We start from the raw sequence: 27,678 nt of genomic DNA, 5'->3' as shown, positions 1-27,678 counted from the left end.
GAGGAGCAGGCGAATCGACGATTCGGGCAAAAGTTCTTCATCATTTTTACCCATCAGTCTGGCGCACTGTTTTCACATGGACATGTACAGTATTGTAAAATTATGATAAGGCCACTGTTGGAGTACTGTGTACAGTTCTGGTCACTTGGCTGTAGGAAGGATGTTTTTAAATTGGAAGTGTGCAAAAAAGATTTGCAAGGATGGTATTGAGTCTGGAGGGTTTGAGTTATAAGGAAACGCTGGACAGGCTGGGATTTTATTCCCTGGAGCGTAGGAGGCCAAGGGATGACTATGGTGATTGTAATGAGGTCAGCCAGGTAGACATAATAGAATGAATTCCGTGATTGGGGCTGTTAACCTGGCCCAGTCAGGGAGTCCTGGCTGACAGGAGTGTCAGAGGTTCTGTTCAATCTGGGAGCTGGCTCTGAGGGAGCTGGATCAGTGTCAAGGGCTCTCCATATATTAATGAAGGGAGACTTGGTGATGGGATACCGGCCACTGTGGAGTTATTTCAGTAACCTCATCGAGGTTTATAAAATCATGAGGGGCATAGATAAGCTGAATAGCTCGGATCTTTTCCCTCGGGCAGAGGAGTCCAAAACTGGAGAGCATAGGTTTAAGCTAAGGGAAAAATTTAACAAGGACCTAAGGGGCAACTTTTTCACACAGAAAGTAGTGTGGACATTGAATGAGCTGCCGGGGAGGTGATAGATTCTGGATTAGTGGTGCTGGAAGAGCACAGCAGTTCAGGCAGCATCCAAGGAGGTGATAGAGGTGAGTACAGTTATAACATTTAAAAGACATTTGGACAGGTAGATGAATAAGAACACTTTAGAGGGATGTAGGTCAAATGTAGCTGAAAAATGTGTTGCTGGAAGAAATCTGGTTGTCATGGATGAGTTGCGCCGAAGGGTCTTGTTTGCAAACTGTACAACTCCATGACTCTCAAAGGACTAACATTACATGTCATAAAACAACTTTGAAATGCATTGTGCTGACTCCATCACTTGCAGTGAATGGTGAAATGTGACAAATCCATTCATTTTATTGCAATGTAAGTCATTAATCTCTAAATCTTTTGCATGGGAGATACCGGATAGCATCATTGTGTTTTCTAATTCTTTTGACTATTCCCATTTCTATTTGCATGCTGCACGATGCAAAGTCTGAAAATATTTGTGTGCACAATGAATTATTACTTGCATTGTTCTTAGCAACCTGCCATTTGTCACAGCAACAACTTGTATTTATAAATTGCCTTTAGATGGCACCTTTACCATTGTAAAACATGTCAAGTCACTTCACAGGAGCAAAGCTTTGACACTAAGTGACATAAGGAAATATGAGGAGGTGAACAATAAGTTGGCCGTATAGTTTTTGGATAATCTCAAAAGATGTGGAGAGGTTCAAGGACAGTTTTCCAGAGTGTTAGAACTTTCTCCTGACAGTACATCCACCAAGTTAAATTTGCAGTCATATAAGGAGCTGGTCTGTATGTGAGCAGCAGAATGTAAGTGACTCCTCGGTCTCTGTTTGGACAAACTTCACAGGAACGTCTACATTTGAAGTGCAATGCATGATGGTTATTGCTTTGCACTCCACTGGCCTCTCTCCACTCTCAACAATCTAGGCTTTGTAGGTTCAGTATTCCTGAGCTGGAAAACTTGTTCTCGGCTGCACCAGATGCCATTTTGATGAAGATCAAATCAGAGTGGTGACCTTTATCCTTTTGGAATCTTTTAACCATACAGTACAGAAGATGCTCTTTGGCCCATTGCAACTGCACTGACAAAAGCTACTGTAAATCTACACTGGTCCTAGTATCCTGCCATAGCTTACCGAAGTACTTTTTAAAGGTTGTGACGTTTCCTGCCTCAGCTATCCTCCTAGGCAGTAGACTCTAGACAATCACCACCTTCTGGGTGAAAACAATTTACCACAGATCACCTCCTAAACCCCCTGGCTTTCACCCTAAAATGGTGCCCACTTGTGAAGCCATTGAGAAGGCATTAACTCAATAATGGAAAGGTCCACCTCGTGCAATCCTTCCTTGTTTCCCAGATAATAAACTAGTCAGCTTTTTTGACAACTGGGAGGGCAGCTAATGTGGGAAGGTTTGGGGGGGGGGGTGGGGGGAAGGGGGAGGTGTATCAAGTCAAGGTGCTTAACTGGCCATTAATTTACCTTTTTACTGAAATTAATTAATGTGGGACTGAGAAAGAAGGAGTAGGAGCATGAATGAGAAAACTGGAAATATTGAAAGCACATACATCTTTGCAGCACACTTCCAAAACCTGGCTGTTTCTATTGTTTGATATTCACTCTATGCTCCTCATCCAGTTGAAATAGAAAATGAGAAACTTGCTTTGTGTTTGACACCTCGAAGGTGTGACAGAGCCCCTCAGTTCTCCTCAGTACACCTCTTGGCAACAATGAAATAGACCTCGCGTTCAAACAATCTACACAGTGAGAAAAATTCTCCTTCAAAGAAACATTTAATGATTTAAGTACGCTCAAATGGTTAATCTGTTGTAAAAACAAACATTTATTCAGCAAATGCAGTGGAATTTCCTTTAATAAACTGATAAATTGTCAATCAAAAACTGAATAAGCCCTTTGCTGAGTTCAGTGTTTCTGTAGCTTTTGAAACTCAGCCAAGCATTCAACATAGATAGAGCTGTCAAGTCAAACCATTTTCAATACAAACTATTGAAACTGTGGGAATAGATAATGTTTTTTTTGTTTCTAAATGACAACAGATGTCACCAATCAAACAGTCTAGGAGCATAGGGCTGTGTTCTTTTTCTAAGTAAATGCTGCTGAAGGTTTCTTTTATACGTTAAAAGCATTCTGGACATTTAGGGTCTCTTCAGATCAATACACTCAAGTTCTCAGGCAGTGATTTCTTCAGTTTTTGAAAGAGTACCATGATTTTTCTCAATGAAAAAGCCATTTGAGCCAATCCCAACACCTAAACAATGCTAGTTAATGTTGTAGTTAGTTTATAATTTCAGGGCAGAGCTCAATAATGAATCACTTCAGATTAAAAGCAGCTATATCAAAATACAGATTTTCAAAGCTGTTAAAGCATCAAACACATGGCTGTCAGGAAGTTTCAACACCACTTGGTGACCTCGAACCTCCAACAACATGTTTTCTTTTTGGGCCATCACTACGGCACAGAAACACAACGTGAGTGATTGGGGGGAAAATTCTCATTTCCTTTCAGTCATGCAGTGTAATCCCAACCTCATAAGAGGTGTCTTTCACACAATCCCAGCAGCCGCCCCACCCCCCCCCCCCGCCCTTCCCCAATCCACCACACAGCCAGCCACGCAGAGATAGTTTGTGGCTAGAAAGGTCCTGCATCATCAATATCCCCAGCCAAAAAGGACTAGCTTTTGCATGTCCCCAAACTCAATTCCACCTCCTACAAGACAGAATAACCTCAGCTCTTTGCTGGTATTTAATGTTTCTCCATTTCATGCACTTTTGTACATTCCATAATTGAAATGTGCAGCCGTTCCATAATATAGAACCTAAGGTGATTATGCTTAAAGCAGCAATTATCTTTCAGTGCTCAGGTTTACGAGAAAATTCTTATAGCTTTATCTGTGGACAACTTATCCATTTAGACTTAGATTACTTGCAGTGTGGAAACAGGCCCTTCGGCCCAACAAGTCCACACTGACCCTCTGAAGAGCAGCCCACCCAGACCCATTCATTTACCCCTTCACCTAACACTATGGGCAATTTAGCATGGCCAATTCACCTAACCTGCACATCTTTTGACTGTGGGAGGAAACCGGAGCACCTGGAGGAAACCCATGCAGACACGAGGAGAATGTGCAAATGCCATGCAGACAGTTGCCCAAGGCTGGAATTGAACCCGGATCTCTGGCGCTGTGAGGCAGCAGCGCTAACCACCGTGCCGCCCACTGTTAAATAAATGTCATTTATTGGATGGGGACAGAGCATTGAAATTGCTCATGACAAAGATTAACTACTATTGAACCCACAAAGCCTATTATTGAATCATTTACTTCTAAACTGTGATTGAGATCTGAATTCCAGTGTGCTCTTATTGATATGAGATGTTTTGCATATACTGGATTGTGCTTTACCCCTGCACTGTTAATCTTGATGAACTGTTTCACCTATAGCAGTGAGTATCAGAGAAGGCTCATTTGACCCAATGCTTATGTATGAACTCTTTGTGAAGGCATATTCCATTACATCGCTTGCTTTGCATATCCTTGTATCTAATTCTCTTTGATTTGGCAAGAAATTCTGAGGTGATGTTCATGAGCAAATGTAATGTGCCAAATGACATATTGCATTGGCTCTTGGCTCTCAGGCATAGTCTACAGTGGAAATAGCCCAGAATTTCAGTTGATCAGTGCTTTTGCTTGTGAACATGAGAGGTTTTATTGTTACATCTTTCATTGCCAAATTTACACTCAAAAAGTGCTGGAGTACTTATTAAAATACTCGGCAACTGGGAAGTTGCCTAGTAAACACATGAAGTAATGCTCAAGCATTTAAAGCTAAGACAATGCAATAATCACCAGCTCGTTTCACATGCTGTGTCAAATGTATTTGTGTACCCAAATTTAAATGTTAAATCCGAACCAATTAAAGGGACTGGAAAAATTAAGATTCAGGCATTTGAGATTAAGTCCTGCACCCCTTCTCAGTGACAAATGGGACAGTGTTACAAAACATTTACTTTGGAAGTGAAAATATTCTGCATGTTATTTGTTTAAAACTGAACTACAAAGTGATATCTAATTACCTCTGCATGTTTTAAAACAATACCAGTGTTTCTCTTTTAATCCTCATTTTCTGCTTTATCCTGCGATTAAAAATGGAAGCTGAAGCGAAAACACTTCAAGTGACAAAAATTTTATGAGCACATGATCTTATGAAATTGCTTGATGTTTCTGCAGGTACACTCCGTCATCTCAACTGCAAAGTAATGAAGAGACAAAAGAGTGGCTGCGTTCGCACTCTGCTGTAGGACTACAGGAGAATATCAACAATTCACCATTTTCGCCAGGATCTAGTATCACGTCACCCTCCGCAACTAGGTTTAACTTTTCCCAACTAGGTGAGGTTTCAATCCAGAAGTTGGTTTGTCTATTTGTCTTACATCTGAAGGCATATCTCCAAATACTGGTAAAGCTACATCCATGAATATGCTAAATTACGGCCATCCCATATTCCTGTGAAATTAATACCAGAAAGGTTCAACATACTGTATGAAATCAACTTCAGAAGAATTGTTCATTCTACCCAATTATCTCCCTTAGCCATCTTTCATTGACTGCAGCTCCAATAGGTCACACAGTTTAGAGCAAAGAGACAGGTCTTCCGACACATCATTTCCTCTGGTATGCTGGTGACTAGCTATATAATCTGTTCTAGTCATTACTGCCCTGTAATCTTCATAGGGTTCAGAACAGTGAAATAGCAACATCACAGGATCACAGAATTGGGGCAGAAAGAGGCTGTTCAGCCCATCTGCCTGCACTGGCTCATTAAACAAGCATAATTAACTAGTCAGAAGTGGGTACTGGAGATTAGAGTCAAGATTAGAGTGGTGCTGGAAAAGCACAGCAGGTCAGGCAGCATCCGAGGAGGAGCATCCGTAATTAGTGCTAATGTCCTGCTTTTCTCCATTACCATTGCTGACTATTTCTGTCCAAATAATCATCCAATACCCCTCTTGAATGCCTCAATTGATTCCATCACATTTCCAGGCAGTGCATTCCACACCCTGACTCCTGCATGTGTGAAAAAAATTTTTGTTTCTTTGCACATTAGTTTAAATCTATACTCTCTCCTTTTTTTCTGTAGGGCGGGAAATCTTGTCTCTACCCTGCTCAGCTCACTCATGAGTTTAAAAACCTAGCTCAGATCTGTCAGTCATTGGCTCTCCAAGGAGAACAGTCTCAGCTTCTTCAGTCTATCCTCTTAAGTGAAGTTTCTCACTCCTGGAACCATTTCTGAAAATCACTCCTACACTTTATCACCAATGTATTCACATCTGTTGTATAATGTAATGCCCGCAACAGTACTCCAGCTGAGGTCGAACAAGTATCTTACACAAGTTCAATGTCACCTCCTTGCTCTTCTACTCTGCTAAGGAAGATAATGCACAATATCATTATTACATCTAGACGGCACAGTATACATACAAAGGTATATCAAAAATGGAAGACTCTCAACACTATTACTTTCCACAATTGACAGTCCAGTTTTTGAGAAATGATTTAAATCTCAGCGAGATCTAGAGGAATCACATTGAGAAGAACTCTTTGTTGAATTTGCTGAATTTCACAACTTAGCTTTCTTTTCAACAGCGAGTCCAACTACAGCCACCCAGATGAGCCTGTCAAATCCCAGCATGCTACGCTGTCACAGTGTGTCCAACCAAGATGGGTCATATGATCCATACAGCGATTCCAGGTTCCGGAACAGTTCTATGTCCCTGGATGAAAAGCACAGGACTATGAGTCGTTCCGGATCATTCCGCGATGGATTTGAGGAAGGTTAGCAATGGAGGCATTGAATTCTACATGTGATACTAAATGTTAGCCATGAGGGGAGGTTTAAAGTTAATCTGACAGATACAACTTATACATGAGGAACAAGAGCAGGCTAATTGGATCCATCATTCAGTATGATCAAGGCTGATCTGTTTTTAACCTCAACTCCACATTCCTGCCTATCCATTGATAATCTTTCCACCCCTTGGACAAGAATCTACCAATATCGGCCTTAAAAATATTTAAAAGATGTGCCTTCACAGCCTTTAGAGGGAGGGAATTCCAAAGACACTCAAACTTCTGAGACTGAGAGATGTTTTTTCCTCATCTTTGTTTTAAATGGGTGGCCCCTAATGCTGAAACTCTGACCCCGGGTTCGAGATTGTCCTACAAGAGGAAACATCCTTTCCACTATCAGCCGGTCAAATCTCCTCAGGATTTTGTATGTTTCCATTAAGTCACCTCTAACTCTTCAAAACTCCAAAGGATACAGGCCGAGCTTGTCTAGCCTTGCCACACATTTCAGTATTCGTCTAGTAAACCTTTTCTGAACTGCTTCCAACACTTTTAACATCCTTCAATAAATACGGTGACCAGTACTAGACACATTACTCCAGGCGGAGAACATTAGGACTGCAGATGCTGGAGATCAGAGTCGAGAGCATTGTGCTGGAATGACACAGCAGGTCAGTCAGTGTCTGAGTCGCAGGAGAATCGACGTTTCGGGCATAAGCCATCATCAGGGCTTATACCCGAAACGTCGCTTCTGTTGCTCCTTGAATGCTGCTTGACCTGCTGTGTACCCACACTATCGACATAGTACTCCAGATCCAGTTTCACTAATGTCCCACATAACTGAAACATATACTTACATTCTGTTCCCCTTGCAATAAAATAAAGCTTTCCTCATTATTTCATGTCATTCACATTTTGTTTCGTGCTGTGTCAAATGACATAATTGTAGAGGTAAGAAGAAAGGTACATTCAGTCTAAAGCACTCAGGCATTTTGAGGGGAGATGGAAATATCGAATTTGGAATTGGAAACCCTAAACAGATCAGCCATGATCTTATTGGTGGCCATGATGTGAAGGAGCTGGTGTTGGACTAGGGTGGACAAAGTTAAAACTTACACAACGCCAGGTTATAGTCCAACAGATAGCAGTACCTGACAAAGGAGCAACAATTCAAAAACTTGTACTTCCAAATAAACCTATTGGACTATAACCTGGCGTTGTGTGAGTTTTAACCATGATCTTATTGAATAGAGAAGCAGGCTTGAAGGGTTGAATGGCCCACTCCTATCCTCAATTCGTATGTTCGGATGTGTACTCTTCAATTGAAATGGGAATTCTTTATTTTGAATGTTGAATTCCAGCGTTCAGGAAACCTGACATTTCAAACAGAAGTTACTATTTGGATAAATCCTGAAGGTTTTGCCAGAAAGTCCAGTCGATGAAAGAATTTCTGTTTTAGAACAGTGGCATTATTCTGATGTACAATCCCAACATAACCACTTGAACTTTTAAAAGTAATGTATCAAAAATTTAGGTCTCAAAAATGAAAATTCACATTGCAATTTTTGGAGCATATGAGAAAGATGGAAAGGTAAATAAAACATTTATTTAGAGGAAAAGCAAATTACTGAAAATCTGAAATAATAATTAGATGGTGTTGGAGAAACCCAGCAGATCTGGCAGCTTCTTTGGAGAGAGAAACAGTGTGTGAGACAGTCTGATCAGAAACTGACCCTCTGTTCTGAAGAACACTCATATTAAACTCGAAACATCGAATATTAGTTTTGCTTTCTCTCCCCACTGATGCTGCCACATCTGCTGAGTGCTCCAGCACTTTCTGTTTTTGAATTGAAAGATTTATTTCTCCAAAGCTGTGAATTCTCTGGAATGACTACCATGTCGTGTGTACCTACGTTAACAATTCACCTTTTTTTACAAATGCTGCCCATATTCACGTAGAGATGCTTATTCTTCCCATTCTCTCAATCTCTGACCTTATTTGGGATGTGACGGCCCAGTCATATTATCGCTAGACTATAAATCTAGAGACTGAGGTATTGTTCTGTGGACCTGAGTTGAATCCCATTGTGGCAGATAGTGGAACTAGAATTCAATTTTTAAAAATCTGGAATTAAGTGTCTGGTGAAACCATTGCCGATTGTCAGGAAAGTCCCATCTGGTTCTTTAATATCCTTGAGGGAAGGAATTACCTAGTCTGGCCTACGTGCGACTCCAGACTCACAGCAATGTGGTTGACTCTGAACTGCCCTCTGGGCAATTAGGGGTGGGCACTAAGTGCTCACTAAGTTCCAGTGACGCCCACATCCTGTGAATGAATAAAAGAGGACCTTATTGTTGTACTCCTACGTTTGTACACTCTGTCCTTCCAGCCATGTGTGGTTGTCAATACTCAAATGGTTACCTTGCTTTGTGACCTTGTCATTTCCTATTACTTTACTATCTTGCCCCTCACATGGTCCTTTCCCATGGCATGGTTCAGTGTAAAGCCCTCTTTACCACCTTAATTAAATGAATTATCAGGATACAGGTCCCAGCACAGTTCAAATGACATCCTTGCCAATTGCAGAGTGTCCCACTTGCCCCAGTACTGACTTCAATGCTCCATGAAGCAAAATTCATTTCTACATTAGCCTTCAAGCTATGCCGTATCTCTCTGGTCTTATTTACCCGATGCCAATTTATCCATGTCTGGTATGTCTTCTGTTCAGAATGCTAGGCGAAAGTGGGTACTGCAGATGCTGGAGATTAGAGTCAAGATTAGAGTAGTGCTGAAAAAGTACAGCAGGTCAGGCAGCATCTGAGGAGCAGGACAATTAACATTTCAGGCAAAAGCCCTTCATCAGGAAAGACCTGCTGTTTTACCCCACCACTCTCTGTTTTTATTTCTGATCTGCAGCATCCACTGTGCTTTGATTTTATCACAACATCACTTACCTTGCCATCTTTATTTTGTGTTAATTCATTTATTTTTCTTAGTTAATTTACAATAAATAAACCCTACCATGACAAGACAGCTTTATTTCTCTTTAGTAGTAAGCTGTTAATCCTTAACTGTGAGTGACGACGAAGGAGCAGTGCTCCGAAAGCTTGTGATGTTAAATAAACCTGTTAGACTATAATCTGGTGTCATGTGACTTCTGACAATTACTAGATACTGAGGAAAAGGAAGAAATAGAAACATTTATTTATCCCTCTGCACCCAAGTTCTCATTCCTGATGAAGGGCTCCTGCCCAAAATGTGATTTTCCTGCTCCTCGGATGTGCTTTTCCAGCACCATTCTAATCTTGACCCAAGTTCCCAAATAAATTAACCAAATTCCCAACTACACATCCAGTACTATAATTAACACTTATTGCACCAGTTAATTTCAAGCTGATTGACCGATAACTGCCACTGCCTGAAAACTCCCCCTTTATCTAGGCTTTTTAAAAATTAATTAACAGGGCATAGGTGACCCTGACTGGGCCAGCATTTATTGCCATCCCTAGTTACCCTCGAGAAGGGGATAGTGAGCTGCCTTCTTGAGTTGCTGCAATCTCTTTGGTGTAGGAACACCCACAGTGTTGTTAAGGAGGGAGTTCCTGGACTTTGACTCTGCAACTGTGTGGACAAAGACCCAAAATTATTCCAAGTCAAATGGTGTATGGATTGGAGGGGAATCTGTCTATGGTGGTGACTATGTCTCTGCTGCCCTTGTCCTTCAAGGTTTTGTAGGAAATGGTTTGGAAAGGACTGTTGAAATACCATCAAAGAGTTGTTACAGTATATCTCATATTTAAGTGTTTATTTTTTGCCCTGATGTGCATAATCACACTTCCGAATTGTGCTTTGTATATTGGTGAATGGGCATTAAGGAATCAGGAGATGAATTCTAGTTATGATGAAGATCAACTGATATGGTTTGGGAAAATTCTTGGACTCGTATGTAAGAGCCAGATAAGTGTTCTTATGGTGCAGGGGTAGTGTCTCCACCTCAGTGCCTGAAGATCTGGGTTCAGGGCACACACACTACACAGGTGTGTCCAAACATATCTGACTAGGCTGATTCAATAAGTGTGCTGATAAGAGTCAGTTTCCACATAGGGATAGGGGTCTATTTTCTAGAAGAGAGAAGTAGTCTGCACTTAAGATATACTTGGTGCAGACCGGTCTCTGCTTCCTCCTTTGTTACATGAATGTTTTTGAGATTACCACATATTGCACCACCCTGAGGAACACTCACAGTGATGTCTTGGATCTGAGATGTTTGGCCTTCATCCACCACAACCATCGAACTGTGACTCCGAGCACCGGAGCACTCCCACTCCCTCCCATTCCCATTGTGTCAAAGCTCTTTAGTCCAAAACTCACCAGCTAAATGGAGGCAGTTTGTCATGAGGCAAAAGTGAGGACTGCAGATACTGGAGATTAGAGTCAAGATTAGAGTGGTGCTGGAAAAGCACAACAGGGCAGGCAGCATCTGAGGAGCAGGAAAATCGACGTTTCAAGCAAAAGCCCTTCATCAGGAATGAGGCTGGGAGCCTCGGGGATGGAGAGATAAATGGGAGGGGGTTTGGGGCTGGGGAGAAGGTAGCTGAGAGTGGAATAGGTGGGTGACGGTGATAGATCAGAGAGGTGGATGGAGCGGATGGGTGGCAGTTTGTCAAGAGCCAAGGCAAGCCCCTGTGTATCCAGTGACCTCTCTCTGAGTCTCCACATGAATTTTAATTTCTTTTTGACATGCCTCTTGGAGGCTGCAGGTTTCCTCTCTCTGTGCCCACCGTCCAAAATTGGAAGGCCCCGAACTCAGCCGTTTAGGAGGTCACTTGTAAATTTGCAGAGTAATTTCCACTGCTGGCAACAGTGGATTCAGGACCCTTTCTTTACCCTGACATTGGGATCTTCATGCCTTTTGTAATATTAAGTCTGTGGAGTACAACACTGTCCGCAGGGCTCAGGACTCACTGAAATCCCATGCAATTGTAGGAAGTCTTCCTTGTGCTTACACTTCAGTCCCCTTGCAAGTAATTTTAACGGATCATTTGCTTGCCTCGTTGTTCTGAAGGAGGGTCACAGGACCTGAAACATTAACTCTGCTTTCTCTCTCCAGACGTGTTGAGTTTTTCCAGCAATCTCTGATATCCAATGTTCATGATTCTTTGTTTTCTTCATTTGCTTTTCTAATTGCTGCCTGTATCTGGATTTTTAAAAAGATTCTTGGTGTAAGTGCACCCAAGTGAGTCTGAGCATGAATGTTTATAGGTTTCATGTCCTTTTAAAAAAAAAGTCAGATTTTTTTGTACCTCCTGTCATGGTGAATAATCTTGCACTGCCCCATATTTTACCCATATACCAACTTGTTGTCTATTCACTGAAGCTATTTATAGCTCTTTACAGCCTCTGTGTGTCCTCCTTACAACTCATGTCCCAACTATAACATTGCTCCTTCTCTCTTCACCTAATTCTTCAACAATGTAGTTGATAAATAGCTATTGTCTCATCTTTGATCCCTGCTGCAAACCATAGACCACAACCTACCAAGTTGGACGTGTGTATTTACGACGAACTCTGCTTGCTATCTGTTAACCAATCAGGGTATTGCTCATCCTTCATTGCCCTTTGGAAGCTGGTGGTGAAAAACTGTGTTCTCCTTATCTATTCCTGCAATGACTTCCTAAGTACTTGTTAAGATTTCCTTAATAATAGAATCCCACAGTTTGCTGCTGACTGATATTCGGCTAATAAATCCGTATGTAAGTTGTCTGTAGATCCATGATTTCTCTTGCCTTTATTTCTTGAACAGTGGAGTTGCACTTCCCACCTTCCAATCTGCTGTGACCACATTATACACTTGGCCAAACCACTACCAATGCACGCTGTGTTGCTATAGCTGTGTCTTTTCAAATCCTAGGACGCAAGCGACTACGTACTGAAGATTTCTCGAATTTTAAGCCATTTGTTTTTTACATGGAGACTGAGATTTGTTTGCTATGCATACAAGTCTGACACTTTGTGTACTGTAAACTGTCCCTTGTCTTTCCCCTGTTATGGTGGTGAAGTCTTACACAACAGGGGAACATTGCTGAAATGGGAAATGGCATAATCTGCCAGAGGGATGAGAATCCAACCTGGATTTTATATTTCCTGTAAACCTTAAAGAGAGGCACGGGTAGATTTAAAATGCTCTGGAGAAAGCCTAAGTTAAGCTTGCATGTGAACATTTTGCCTAATTTTACAGATTTCTGGAAGGTGCTCCCCATGACATATACCACCTTGTTTCCTTCAGCAGCTACAAGTTCTTTGCTACCTTTGTCAACAGTAAGGTTTGCTGCTGCTCTATAGGTGTCATGTTGATACAGTGGGGGGAGGGTGTGGGTTTAGCTCAGTTGGCTGGATGGTAGGTTTGCCTTGTAGAGTGATGTTCAATTCCCACACCAGCTGAGGTTACATTGAGGGGCTCCGTTTTCAACACCTTCCCTTGTCTGAGGTCTGGTGACCCTCAGGTTAAACCCCTGCCAGTCATCTATCCCTAATGATTTGATTTATTATGGTCACATGTACTGAGATACAGTGGAAAGTATTGTTTTGCATACTAATCTGACAAATCCTACCTTTACACAAGTACATCAGTGTAATAGAACAGAGTGTAGAATATAGTATGACAGCTCGGTGCAGTGAAAGATGAAATATGAGATGTCCATTCATAAATCTGATAACAGTAGGGAAGAAGCTTTTCTTAAATCTGTTGGTATGTGTTCTCAAACTTTTGTATCTTCTGCCCGATGGAAGAGGTTGGAAGAGAGTGTAACTGGGATGGGAGGGGTCTTTGATGACCCCAGACATTTATTGAATTCAAGTTCCATCTACCATACCCACGTCCTGATTAATAGTTTGGCACCACTAGGCCTTCAGTTACCAGAGGTAAAAACAGGATTGAAGTAAACCAAGAATTGAAGGACAATCTGCAAAATTTCCCTGCGTGTTGCTTCCATAGAGGCTTGTACGTCTACTGAAATGAGTCAACTCAACACAGACCAAGAGCAAAACCCTGACAGCCTCCTCATCACTGCATTTCAGAGATTCTCCAATTAAATCACAGAATCACAGGAGAGCTATAATGTAGCAAGAGGCCATTCAGCCCATTGTGCCTGATCCAGATATCACCTCTTGACTGATGTAAGCAACAAGCATAGATTGTTAAAGACTTTCACTTTTGAAGAGCTGAGCTGCAGTCAAATATGACGGAAGTCTGCAGAAACTCAGCTAGTGACACTGATATTTTTAGTGACCACTTTTAAGCAGCTTTATCGAGGGGAAAGTGGGAATTATTAGTGGATGATGATAATCTGCAGATACTTTTCAATCACACTTGGCATTTATCTCAAGTAAAAAAATGAGTCCATTACAATACCTTTGGGCTGTACTGCCTGGAGATTTTTTTTGTATGTATATAAAGCCTAGCTTTGAATTTCTCATTTTGAAGAAACATTGAATTATGGTATTGCCAGGTGCCAATACGATCCGGCTCTGTTGCCATAATCATCTAATATACAAAAGTGTTTTTTTAGGGAGCAATTTTGTTTTCCTTAACTGGGGGGTGACATCACTGAACCAAGTAAGCTGCATTTGAGATTGAAGAGATGACAGAAAATGTGCCTTTTATCTTGGCTAATTTTGGCAGCTTGGACTGTCAGCAATGCAGGAATTTACCGCTCACTTTGACAAAAGCTGCCCATAAAGATACAGCAGCTCCAGAACATCAATCTTCCCTTTTCTGACATCAGGTTGAATTTGATCTTTTCTAGCAGACCTTTGTGCTCCAGTGAAACAGCAGGTCACAGGTTCGTTGATCAGCCAATCAGATTAAGGAACTCTCACAAATAGAAAACCAGGGACTCTGAAGGCAGGGAATATAAATCACATATAAATCACAAATAAATATTGGACAGAAAGCAAAAGAAAGATCAGGTCATGATTGAAGTTTAAAGGAGAAATGTGGACTTCAGAACAATCATAGTTTTACTGAAAAGCAATTTTTTGTTTAATAAAATATCTCAAATGTTCTATGTTCTTCAGAAGGAATGCTATGTAATTGGTTTTTGTGGGGCGGAAGTTTGGAGTTAATGTGATTTAATGCACCATTCAGTGTTCAGGTGTTCCTAATTGAACAAGGCTAAACATTTACATTGTGTTTTACAAAGAAAATGGTAGGAAAATCATTGACTTCATCGAATCAGTGATTTTAAAATGTTCTGTATGCAAAGACTGTAACAGTGCACCCTACGGAAGTGCAGGATATTACTGACTGCCCTGTTTATATTTCCACTTACAGTCGTGCACGATTGATTGCTCTTAGCTTTACAGAGTAATATGGTGACACTAAAGGTTTTGCCACTATTAATACCAAAATTCTGGCTCATTAGCCATTATCAGTTGCATTAGTTATTTACTGAAAAGCTGTTTTTCACACACAGCCTACCATGACTAATTGTTTTTATTTTTCTTTTCTTTTGGTCTGCTAATTCTGCCACAACCTGAAATGTTCTACAGTTCATGGCTCTTCCTTATCTCTGGTTTCCAGCACCTCATCTATATACTCAACGGTAAGCTCCAGTACTTTAACCACTTGGCTCGTTCTTTCTTCCCTACATAGTTAAAGTATGATCAGATAGGCGATTTCGTGGGGAAAAAAATGAAGAAGTCTTTCTGTGTCATGAACTTTTAAATAATACAGTAATTTCATGTTTTCCCTGGCTCTCCTCCTTATACTGTCTTCACATCTGAATTCCTGCTTGAAAGATTCTGTTTTTACTGTACACACCTTGCTGTTACATTGGTAGCATTTAGAAAATTAAACGGCACTAAGGTATTATTACAGACAATTTTAAATTAAATGCAGTGTTTTCAGAGTTAGCATCAGACAGTTCTTTCTTAGCCTCTGCATTAAGCAATGTTAACATGTCACAATGTTGTGTACCTGGTTGTCAAGGAAGGGGGAAGTTATTTTTCTGTGCTATGATTCATCACTTTTTAAGCAACTGTTTTGGAAAAGATATATTGTTCCACCATTAACTCACTCTCATACAATTTAATTTTGCCATGCGTATACGATCATTAACATCTTGTGACCACACCCGTGATGTCACTTTAGCTGGGAGTTGCGTGCAAGCTGTTACTTATGTTTTGACTCGTACTTCAAATGTCTCTGCCCAATAAGGTTGCGAGGTGGTTCAGAAATGTGATAGCTTGGTTAGTGTCCTCTGGTTTTGTCCCTCTGAGCAGTTCTTATCACATCAGTGACAGTGACTAAACACTCAGCTCCAGTATGATGGCAACAATAGCTCTCAGCAGGCCGCTTACGCCCAGGGAGTTGATGGTAGGTGGTGGTCCTAGTTTTGGTCAGTTATAATTGCTGAAATTGGAGTGTTCAATGTTGTAGTGGAAAGGTGAAGAGTCTGTGTAAATCTATGCACAGGATTTTATTTTCATTGAGTGGGTTTCATTCAATTAAATGTAGATCAGTGAGATAAAGCAAAGAGCTGCGGACGCTGGAGATCTGATATAAAGAAAAGCAGAAATTGCTGGAAAAACTCAGCAGGTCTGGCAGCATCTGTGGAGAGAGGAAAACAGAATTAATGTTTTGAATTCTGTGACCCTTCCTCAAAACATTCTGAAGAATGGTCACTGGACTCAAAATATTAACTCTGTTTCACCCTCCACAGATGCTGCCAGACCTGCTGAGTTTCTTCAACACTTTCTGTTTTTCTGTGCATGTCAGTCAGAAATAGCTTCAAGTGTAAACTGGAAGAGCAACTTGCTGAACTTACTGTGGTATTTCATTTTACATGATCTGGTTAGTTTTTTTTAAAATCAAGAAGTGTTCTCAATTTGCAGTGACTTGATTAATAAATAAACTATGTAAAAAAGTATTAAATGCACAAAGTAATGCTTACATTAATTGTATCTGTGTTCTGTTTTAATTTAAACTTTTCATAATGTTTCTATTCTGGCCTTAATGATGGCTCTTAAAAGCACAGAATGGCATGTCAATTGAACTAATTAACTGTTCTAATATAAACATTCAAGAAAAATGATTCATGACAAGTTAAATTGACCCTGTTAGATAAATCCTGCTGTTGCCTTTAAAAATAAAGTTTGTTATTGTCAAGTGCTTGAAGGTGTTTTGGATGAGGTACAGAAAAAATTACTGATCAGGGTGTGGGCAAGTTTTTAACCTTTGAAAGCATCTAATCTGAACATTACAATTGTGATTCGGAGATGCCGGTGTTGGACTGGGGTGTACAAAATTAAAAATCACACAACACCAGGTTACAGTCCAACAGGTTTAATTGGAAGCACACTAGCTTTCGGAGCGACACTCCTTCATCCGGTGATTGTGGAGGGCTCGATCGTAACACAGAATTAAAGCCCTGTGTTAAATTCTGTGTTACGATCGGGCCCTCCACAATCACCTGATGAAGGAGCGTCGCTCCGAAAGCTAGTGTGCTTCCAGTTAAACCTGTTGGACTATAACCTGGTGTTGTGTGATTTTTTAACTTATTACAATTGTGAGCAGTGTTGTTTCCTGGTGCATTTGTTCAATGATGCGTTATTTATTTTTAGCATTGTTTGTCTTAATTTTCTCTACTCTTGGCATAAAGGGTCTTCATTCATTCCAGTGTGACAGTATTGCAGCAGAAGGTAATTACTTTTGCTGCAAAACAAGCAATAAAGTATTGCCATTAAATGATTCCTTCAAAAACATAGTGAGTCATTACCCACAGGTCATCGCCTTCAGCTCATATTGAGCTGCAGTTTTAGGATTGTTTTTAATTCAATCGACTCACTCACTGATTTGTTAATTTCTCCCATGCAACAAAAACAAAGAGCAAGGGAGATTTCACAGGGTCTGGGATCAGCAGTCATCCCTCGATGATTGTTAGTCAAACAGATTATCTGGTCATATAGCTCACCGCAGAGTGTAAATTGGCTGTCATCTTTTACCCACACAACCACAGAAGTGCTTCATAGGTTGTGACGTTTAGACGGCCCCCAGGCTGTGAATGCCACTTTCTGTATATGTTTTGTAAGGGGTCAGTTTCCTGGATGGCTGGTTTGCGATGGACAGTGTGGGTTCAATTCCTGTACTGGCTGAGATTATCATAACGATTCTGCCTTCTCAACCTTGCCCCACATCTGCGGCATGGTGATCCTATGGTGACTGTACTCTTTTTACTGTATTTAATATGGACACACACATATCTATATAAATCAGATGCATCTTAGAAAGATTATTTACACACCTAACTGGACATGTATACTTGGTATATAGAGATATATAATATGGACATGTTATATACATAGAACATAAAACAGTAAGCAACAGCACAGGCCCTTCGGCCCTCAATGTTGTGCCAGCCTTTTGTCCTACTCCAAGATCAAACTAATCTACATACCCTTAATTGTACTATCATCCATGTGTCTATCCAAGAATCACTTAAATGTCCTTAATGTATCTGACTCTACTACCACTGCTGGCAGTGCATTCCATGCACTCACCGCTCTCTGTGTAAAGATCCTACCTCTGACATCTCCCCTAAACCTTCCTCCAATCGCCTTAAAACCCGTTGTGACAGCCATTTCTGCCCTGGGAAAAAGTCTCTGGCTATCCACTCTATTCATGCCTCTCATCATCTTGTACACCTCTATCAAGTCACCTCTCATCCTTCTTCGCTCCAGTGAGAAAAGCCCTAGCTCGCTCAACTTTTCTTCATAAGACACGCCTTCCAGTCCAGGTAGCATCCCAGTAAATCTCCTCTGCACCCCCTCTAAAGCTTTCACATCCTTCCTATAATGAGGTGAGTAGAACTGAACAAATATTCCAAGTGTGTTCTAACCAGGGCACTATTGAGCTGCAGCATAACCTTGCACTTCTCAAACTCAATCCTCCTGCGAATGAAAGCCAACACACCATACAACTTCTTGACAAACATATCACTTTGGGTGGCAATTTTGAGGGATCTATGGACATGGACCCAAAGATCTCCCTGTTCCTCCACACTACCAAGAATCCTGCCTTTAACCCTGTAATCTGCATTCAAATTCGACATTCCAAAGTGAATGACTTCACACTTTTCCAGGTTGTACTCCATCTGCCACTTATCAGCCCAGTTCTGCATCCTGTCAATGTCCCATTGCAACCTACAACAGCCCTCCACACAATCCACCACTCCACCAACGTTCATGTCATCAGCAAACTTACAAAACCACCCTTCCATTTCCTCATCCAAGTCATTTATAAAAATCACAAAGAGCAGAGGTCCCAGAACCAATCCCTGTGGAACATCACTGGTCAACGGGTTCCAGGCTGAATACTTTCCATCTACCACCAACCTCTGTCTTCTGTGGGCCAGTCAATTCTGTATCCAGACAGCCAAATTCCCCTGTATCCCATGCCTGATATATATTTAGCTACACACACCACATTTTAAATTTGTTCTTCTTTCTATATTGTAAGTTGCTTTTGCTTTTCTTTGCAACTAGGGTCATGTTATTAAACATAATTGAGTAATATCGACAGAGGCAAGTGCTTTGTCGGTTTTCACTTACATTTCAGGGACCACCACTCACAGGAGTCATGGCAGACTGGAATTGAACTGCTTCTGTAGAATGATTGAGTATTGCAATTTGTTAGGTTTATACATGCTTATGCCATTGGATATTCTGTACACACCTTCCTTGGGAAATTGGAAACTTTTTTGCCCGCAAAAGTCAAATGAATGGACTGTGTGCAATTTTGACTTGGAGTTGCTATGCTGGATTCTGAGCTGTATACATTGTGGGGGAGTTACCTGGACACTTTGTTCCAGGAGTCAGTCTCAGCCCTTAATATAGGCAGAACTTTGATTAGATTAGATTCCCTATAGTATGGAAACAGGTCCACACCAACCCTCCGAAGAGTAACCCACCCAGACCCATACCCCTGACTAATGCATCTAACACCATGGGCAATTTAGCATGGCCAATTCATCTGACCTGCACATCTTTGGACTGTGGGAGGAAACCAGAGCAGCCGGAGGAAACCCATGCAGACATGGGGAGATAGCCACCTGAGTTGGGAATCAAACCTGGGTCCCTGGTACTGTGAGGCAGCAGTGCTAACCACTGAGCCACCATGCTGTCCTAACCGTGAAATGAATCATTGATCATGGACAAGGGGATATGGCTGAGTCAAGCAGATACAGGGAATCAGTTGTTATAGACGAGTCTCAATCCCTAACATTTTCCAGCAGATGTGAGGTGTTTCCTATCCAATTTGATGAGGAGGGGGACTGCAAGGAGGATGAGCAGATTGACCATGACACGGGAGGGAGAATGCCATTCAAGTTGGGCACGTAAGCAAAGAGAAGTATGATAGTGATAGGGTGGAATATAGTCTGGGGAATAAAAGCCCGCTGATGTTTGTGTTTGGTTCCTCAGCTCTTCATAAATCCTTCTGCAGATGAAAATCAGTTCACTCTGCAAAACCAGCTTTAAGAATAGAAAAGTAGAAGTAGTTTAATTCAAGACTCTTCAAGCCTCTGTAACTTTATCCGCCTATGATGACTGCATCTGGCTCCAACACACACACTTTCTACTGACCCTCCAAAACAGACACACAGTGTATTCCCCTCCCTTTGCCCCTACACTCTTGGGGAATGTTTTCAGTTGGGTAGCCTGCGCACTCTGCAAATCTCCCCATGAGCATATTTTGCTTATCCACCTCCCTGTCTTCTGTTAAAGCCATCCTTAAGCCCGAGCTCTTTGACCAAGTTTTTCACCTAACGTTGACTCTGTCTGCTCACCATCTTATCCTTTGAATTGCAGAAGCCAGATTTTGTGTCTTCAAAGCACTTAGGCTTCGTAAACAATCGTAGTTTTACCTTGCAATACGGCAGCAGTGGGATTGTAAATGAGAACTGTGCAACAGCTGTGAAGAGTTATTGAAGTGATAATTTTATAAAACTGATGCAGAGCAATAGGGTTTTGAAATAATTTGATAAATTAGCTCTGCCACATAGATTTCAGTAATTGTATTTCAAGGGATCAAGTGAGTTGTTTTCTCTGTGTAATGACTGAAACCGCATCTGGAATTCTTCAACTCTGTTGACAGGCTCTATTCAGTGGCAGGGGCTGCGAGCAAAAAAAACTAATTGCATTTTAACTAAATTATGAATTAATGTGCTGCCAAACACCATTATACATTTTGAACTAGCCCTTGATATTTTTAAAGCCAGTAAGATCTTTGAGCAGCAAGGTCTAAATTCCATGCTTGGTCAGTATTTAAATATCATTCCAATAAAACACATACAAATTAACTCTGAGCTGCACGCGCCTTCTCACATTGCCCCTTTTTTAGTCCAGAACTCCCCTATTCCCTTTTCCAAGTCCCAAATCCCCATCTCCCTATCTCCTTTGTGGGTGGCACGGTGGCACAGTGGTTAGCACTGCTGCCTCACAGCCCCTGAGACCCGGGTTCAATTCCCACCTCAGGCGACTGACTGTGTGGAGTTTGCACATTCTCCCCGTGTTTGTGTGGGTTTCCTCCTGGTGCTCCGGTTTCCTCCAACAGTCCAAAAAATGTGCAGGTCAGGTAAATTGGCCATGCTAAATTGTCTGTAGTGTTAGGTAAGGGGTAAATGTAGGGGTATGGGTGGGTTGCACTTCGGCGGGTCAGTGTGGACTTGTTGGGCCGAAGGGCCTGTTTCCACACTGTAAGTAATCTAATCTAATCCTTTTTCCTAGCCCTGATGTTTGCCATCCCTTTTCCAAGTCCCAATCTCCCCCATCCCCTCTTCAGTTCATCAGTGGTAAGATATGAGATGAAAACTAATTGCATTTTAAATAAATTATGAATCAATATGCTACCAAACGCCATTGTATACTTTGAAATATCACTTAATTTTTTTCAAGCAAGTAACTTGCTTTTTGAGCAGCGAGGCCTATAAATTGCATGCTTGGTCGGTATTTGAATGTCATTCCAATAAAACATATGCAAATTAAACCTGAGCTGCACGCACCTTCTCATATTCCCCCTTTTCCCAACTCCAATCTCTCTCATCCTCCTTTTCCCAGGTCTTGATCTCCCCCATCCACTCTTCGCAAGTCCTGATCTCCCTATCCCTGCTTCCCAAGTCCTTATCTCTCCCAAGCCCCTTTTCCCAATTCCAATCTCCCCTATCCCCGCTTCCCTAGTCTAATCTCCTCTACCCCCTCTTCCCAAGTCCCAATCTCTCCATCCCCTCTTCCCGAGCCTCAATTTCCCCTATGCCCTCTTCAGTTCATCTATAATAGATTGATTCAAATCCATTGAAAACAGATTAATTATAAACAGCCAAAAAGGCATCGTTTTCTACAGACTCATCGAAGTCAGTCTGACTAGCGGCTCCTTCAATGGTGCATTTTCAATTCCAAAAGGCAAACCAGTCTGAATTAACAGCAGCAGTATAAACAGGTTTTTGTTTGTCACTAAACCTTGTGGAAGGAATGCCACGTCAATAAAAATAATGTGTCATATCGTATAGAGGGCAGGAGATAAATTGTGGGGGGTGGGGAGGGTGGTGGTGGTCATCTGAGCAGATTCAAAAGAGAACAGCCATGGACGTATCGAAATGCTGGGAATTTCAAGGGAACCTGAACAGCTAAGCAGTGTGTCTGGTATGGAAACTGACCGCATGAAGGTGATCAATCATTTCAACACATGCTGCTTGCTTCATCATTCAGCAGAAGCACTTAACCACACTACTGTGCTCCTGCCAGTTAAACTGGAGTGAATATACTGTTTGACCTCTAGGTTCCATTTGAAATTACACATTATTTTGGAACTTCAGAACACGAGTAGTCCATTCAGCCCCTTCAGCGTGTTCTACCATACTTCGAGATTACAGCTGATCACTGGTCTAACTCCATATACCTGCCATTGGCCTACTTCCCTTAATGCTTTTGCTGAACAAAAATTTCTTTATCTCAGATTTAAAATTAACAACTGATCCAGCAGCTACTGGCATTTGTGGAAGAGAGTTCTAAACCTCTCCCACCCTTCCTAACACCTCTCTTGAATGGTCTGATCCTAATTCTCAGTCTGTGCCCCTCGTTCTAGAATCCCCAACCAGTGGAAATAGATTAGATTAGATTACTTACAGTGTGGAAACAGGCCCTTCGGCCCAACAAGTCCACACCGACCCGCCGAAGTGCAACCCACCCAGACCCATTCCCCTTCATTTACCCCTTCACCTAACACTACGGGCAATTTAGCATGGCCAATTCATCTAACCTGCACATTTTTGGATTGTGGGAGGAAACCGGAGCACCTGGAGGAAACCCACGCAGACACTGGGAGAATGTGCAAACTCCACACAGAGATTCACCTGAGGTGGGAATTGAACCCAGGTCTCTGGCACTGTGAGGCAGCAGTGCTAACCACTGTGCCACCCTGCTGCCCATTTGTCTTTTCCTATTAATATCTTTAAAACTTTGATCATATCACCATTTTACCTTTTAATTTCTAGAGAAGACAGACCTAATTTGCATAATCTCTCCTCAAGTCTAAAGTCCAGGTATCAACGATGCTAAGAAATTTAATGGAATCATTTATAAGGGTTGCATGTAAAGTTGCTTTGCACCATTATGCCAAGTACAGTAGATTTTTGTAACCTTAATGTCATACTAATGTTTATGAATTTGTAAAGGATGCATTATGTTATTGGTAGATTTGTACGTTTTCTGTAAAAGAGAGTGCAACTCATAGTTTTATTGCTAACATTGTGTCCAACACAATGTTCTTTTCTAATGTCTTGAAGTTAGAATTAGAGGACCATGTCCAAGGGTAAAGAAACATTGGGCAGAATTCCTCCTTCTGAGCACCATCTGGTGACCCCTGTGTGACAGTCTGTGTGAAAGTGGGTATAGAGTGTGGACAGACTTGGCTGAACTTTGTGACAGCCCCCCACAGTTAAATAAGCATTTACGTTCACAGTTCCGAATTCATGCAGGAGGATTGAAAACCTGGGGGAGATGCTGAAATCCTGCCATGTCTCCAAAATTGTTTCCATTTCTCAACGATGAAGCCTAAGGGGACATTACATTATAAAATCCATTACGGTCATTGTTAAAATTGTGAAAGCAGTTAATCGTAGTTATTGAGTCATTCGGTACAGAAGAAACACTACAGCCCATCAAGTCTGTGTCAACCTATCTACACAAATCTCACTTTCGTACCCTTGGCCCATAGACTTGAATGTTATGAAATATGCAGTGCTCATTCATATATTTTTTGCAAAAAAACCCTCCCAGGCAGACTCCCAGCACACTCTGGGTGAAAAATATTTTCCTTAACTTCTGTCTAAACCTCCTGCCCCTTCACCTTAACATGATGCAATAACCAATGCAGATAGATACTTTTCTTATATATAAATATTGTGTAATAATACTACACTTAGTTTTGCTTTGTAATCTTTTTATCTACACAGCTTTTTAAAAAATATTACATTTTTTCTTTGTTTCAGCCTGAAGAAAAGTCACAGTCAGAGGTAAGTGTACTTTAAAATCATAGAGTCAAATAATTGAAATTGCTAGTTAAGGCCTATGGTACAGAATGGAGTTGCAAAGCAATAGCAGAAGGATGAGCTAATGCATACAATTGTAATAGGATATTTGTGTTTTACTGAAAATGGATATGTTTTGTTGAAACCTTTTGTCACTCATCAGAATATTTCACATGACTACTGATTGATGTGAAGTTAGCTATTTTATGTTGCTACTGGTGTTGCCATGAAGCCAAAAACAGTCCTATCTGGTTTACAGTTTAAACGAAGCTTAGCAGTTAAATATTAATCTTACTCCTCATGGCAACAGCTCTACCAATAAGAGTCCATTACCATACAAGTCAGCACTGTTGTCTCGTCTAGATGGATTTTGGTTTTGCCTTTTAATTAGTATTCTTGCAAAATGTCCAGATGAGAGGAATACAATATGCTTAAAAATGTTCTACCAAATGATTGTCCATATGATACTTGTCAAATTCATTGTAAAGAGGTTGTAAGTTTACTCGCTGAACCTCCGATGAAGCTCACTGATGATGTTACCAGCACGGTGACAAAATGTCTGAGAACAAATCTGCCAGCTTAGTGAGCAAACTTACAACCTAATCCACAAACCTAAACCTCAGCTACAAAGCTTCTCTATCATTGTATAATGGAAGAGCAGGAGAAGAAATATAGTTAATATTAATCTGGATTTTCAACAGTGTTTTGTTAAGGCAGATCTCAATATAGTTACTTAGAATTAATCAGAATCACATTTGACTACTTGAATAAGGAAATGGAGAACAAATAGCTGTGGATGGTGGGATGTAGGGTGAGAAAATTTCTCTGATTGGTATTAGGTATGATGTCCCACAGGATGCACTGGGGAAATTCTTTTTCAATACAAACTGTCAGACTTTGAGAGTTGAGGAAACAGTATGAGGACTTTCTGTCAAGCGAAAGCAACACCAAACTAGAATGGGATTGTGGTTGGGAAGAGGGCAAGAAGGAGACAGTACAGCAAATTATCCCAAAGATTTTCACAAAGCATAAGGAAAAGACAGGTCAGAGAGCTACAAATGCAGCATTGTGTCAAGCAATATGAAATTGTGTTTAAAAGTAAGTCACCTAAAGGAAATTCATCTTAAAACAGTAGGATTATAAATGGATCATGATGTGTACATACATAAACTTTTAAAGGTGATAGGATGTCAATTCGGTCTTAAAAAGGCAAACAAATGTATTACTTATGTTGAATTAAACAGATGCAGAAATTAAGAGATACCATTGGCTCATTCCTCATGCAAATTCAGGGCGTAGTAAGAGCAGCGTATTGTTTTGACAGCTCACTTTCAGAGAAGTACTAAAGTAATGAGAAAGGTTTACTGCCAGTTCCCTCGATGTAAGCAACAATGATGATTCTGCACACTGACCAAACTAGAACGTTTCTGATGACATGCTTAAAGGATGACTTGATAAGACTCTTCAAGTCCTTGGGCGGCACAGTGGCTAAGTGGTTCGCACTGCTGCCTCACAGCACCCAGGGTCCTGGGTTTGATTCCTGTCTGTCTGTTTGCACATTCTCCCTGTGTCTGCGTGGGTTTCCTCCAGGTGCTCTGGTTTCCTCCCACAATCCAAAGATGTGCAGGTCAGGTGAATTGGCCATGCTAAATTGCCCACAGTGTTAGGTGCATTATTTCAGGGTAAATATTGGGTGGGGGGGGTGGGTTTCTCTTCGGGGGGTGGTGTGGACTTGTTGGGCTGAAGGGCCTGTTTCCACACGGTAGAGAATCTAATTATGATACAATCGAGACAGATAAAGTCTCCACAGCTGATTACTGTCAAAGACGAATTAAGGATGAGGTTAGAAAAAATAACTTTTTATAAGCAAGATATTAGAAGGTATAGCTTTTGTTGAAGCAGAATTCATAAGTCTTATTAGAAGAAAATTAGTTTCTTATTTAATTCAGCAATATAAAGACTGTATGAAGTACAAACATGTAAATTAGATGTCTCCTGAGATGAAAACCACTGGATGATGTACATAATGTGTCTGCGAGGTGTCAGAGTGTGTCAGAAAAGTGCTAGGTAATAATCTTGAAAGTGGCTTGACTTTTCCGAACAGAATCAAATAGAGATTATGACGTTTAACTTTGTAGTGTTCTGGCCTGCAGATCCGCAAACTTCGGCGGGAGCTCGATGTTTCCCAGGAGAAAGTGGCAGCACTTACGACGCAGCTTACTGCTAATGTAAGTAACACCTGGGGGAGCAGGGTGTGGAGACTGAAAGCAGCAATCGCTGAAGTAGTCTTCGGCTGCTCAGAAGAACTGTTTTGGCTATTTTATTGAAAACCTGCTTTTGCTGTTGCACTTCTCTCCAGCAGGCAGAAAGATCTAAGCTGGCAAATGGCGTACACAGTGGGAATGTGTGAAATTTTCCACATTGGCAGGAAGAATAAAAAAAATTATATAAATGGCAAGATATTGCAGAGCTCTCATACAGAGGGGTCTCAGTGTACTCATGCATGAATTGCAGAAGGTTGGTATGCAGGTACAACAGGTTAATTTGGAAGGAGAATAGAATTCTGTATTTCGTTATGAGCAGAATTGGATACATAAGTAGGGAGGTTATCTTCAGTATTACAGGGGAATGATGCACTCACAACTGGAGTGCTGTGAACAGTGTTCGTGTCCTGATGTACGGAAAAATGTAAAAGATTACAGGCAGTTCACTGAAGTTTCATAAATCGAATCAAGACTCAAAACGTTCGCTTGTTCTCTCTCCATGGATGCTGCCTGACCTGCTGTGATTTCGAGCATTTTTTTTTTGTTTTCAGTACAGATTCCAGCATCTGCAATAATTTGCTCGTCATAAATCTAATACCTCGAATGAGTGGTTGTCTTGTGAGTAAAAGTCAAATCAGACTAGCATTGCACCCACTGGAGTTTTGAATATTGATTAATTGAAACGTGACCGATTGATTCAACTTGAAATATTTTCAGGAGGACTTGACAGGTTAGATGAGGAAAGAATGTTTCCACATGGAGGAGAATCTAGATCCAGGGGCTACTGTTTCAAAATTAAGATGTTGCCCATTGGAGTGTAGTGATCCAATCAGTCATGAATTTATTGAATGGTGGAGCAGGCTGGAAAGGCTAAGTAGCCTATTCTGAATTTGTATGTTCCGACTGTTGTGCTCAAGTGTAAATGATGGTGTCACTGGGCTATAATCGAGCACCGAGGTTAGTAATATCTGGATTAGTCCTGGTGCTACAAGCTCGTGAGAGTATGATTAGGAGGATAGAGCAGATGAATGCATGGCTGAGGAGCTGGTGTATGGGAGAAAGATTCACATTTTTGGATCATTGGAATGTCTTCTGGGGTGGAAGTGACCTGTACAAGAAGGATGGATTACACCTGAATTGGAAGGGGACTAATATACTGGCAGAAAGATTTGCTAGAGCTGCTTGGGAGGATTTAACCGAATAAGGTGGGTGGGAGGTGGAACCAGGGAGACAGTGAGGAAAGAGATCAATCTGAGACTGGTACA

General features: G+C 41.2%; 1 protein-coding gene across 16 annotated transcripts in view; it reads left to right on the top strand.

Moving 5' to 3' along the window:
- Positions 1-27,678, top strand: part of nav2a (neuron navigator 2a) — a 1,091,104-nt gene that overhangs the window by 983,074 nt on the left and 80,352 nt on the right. For 9 of the 16 annotated variants that reach the window (XM_072592781.1, XM_072592776.1, XM_072592778.1 and 6 more), the window contains 5 exons: positions 4,950-5,110; positions 6,366-6,554; positions 15,118-15,170; positions 24,111-24,134; positions 26,288-26,377. In XM_072592781.1, coding sequence (XP_072448882.1) covers positions 4,950-5,110; positions 6,366-6,554; positions 15,118-15,170; positions 24,111-24,134; positions 26,288-26,377 — 517 coding nt within the window. The remainder of the gene's footprint in view (positions 1-4,949; positions 5,111-6,365; positions 6,555-15,117; positions 15,171-24,110; positions 24,135-26,287; positions 26,378-27,678) is intronic. The other 7 variants (XM_072592785.1, XM_072592788.1, XM_072592787.1 and 4 more) reach the window with 1 other exon arrangement.

Source organism: Chiloscyllium punctatum, chromosome 22 (assembly GCF_047496795.1).
Source record: "Chiloscyllium punctatum isolate Juve2018m chromosome 22, sChiPun1.3, whole genome shotgun sequence".
Taxonomy (NCBI): Eukaryota; Metazoa; Chordata; class Chondrichthyes; order Orectolobiformes; family Hemiscylliidae; genus Chiloscyllium; species Chiloscyllium punctatum.
This window is presented reverse-complemented; position numbering and strand designations above follow the sequence as displayed.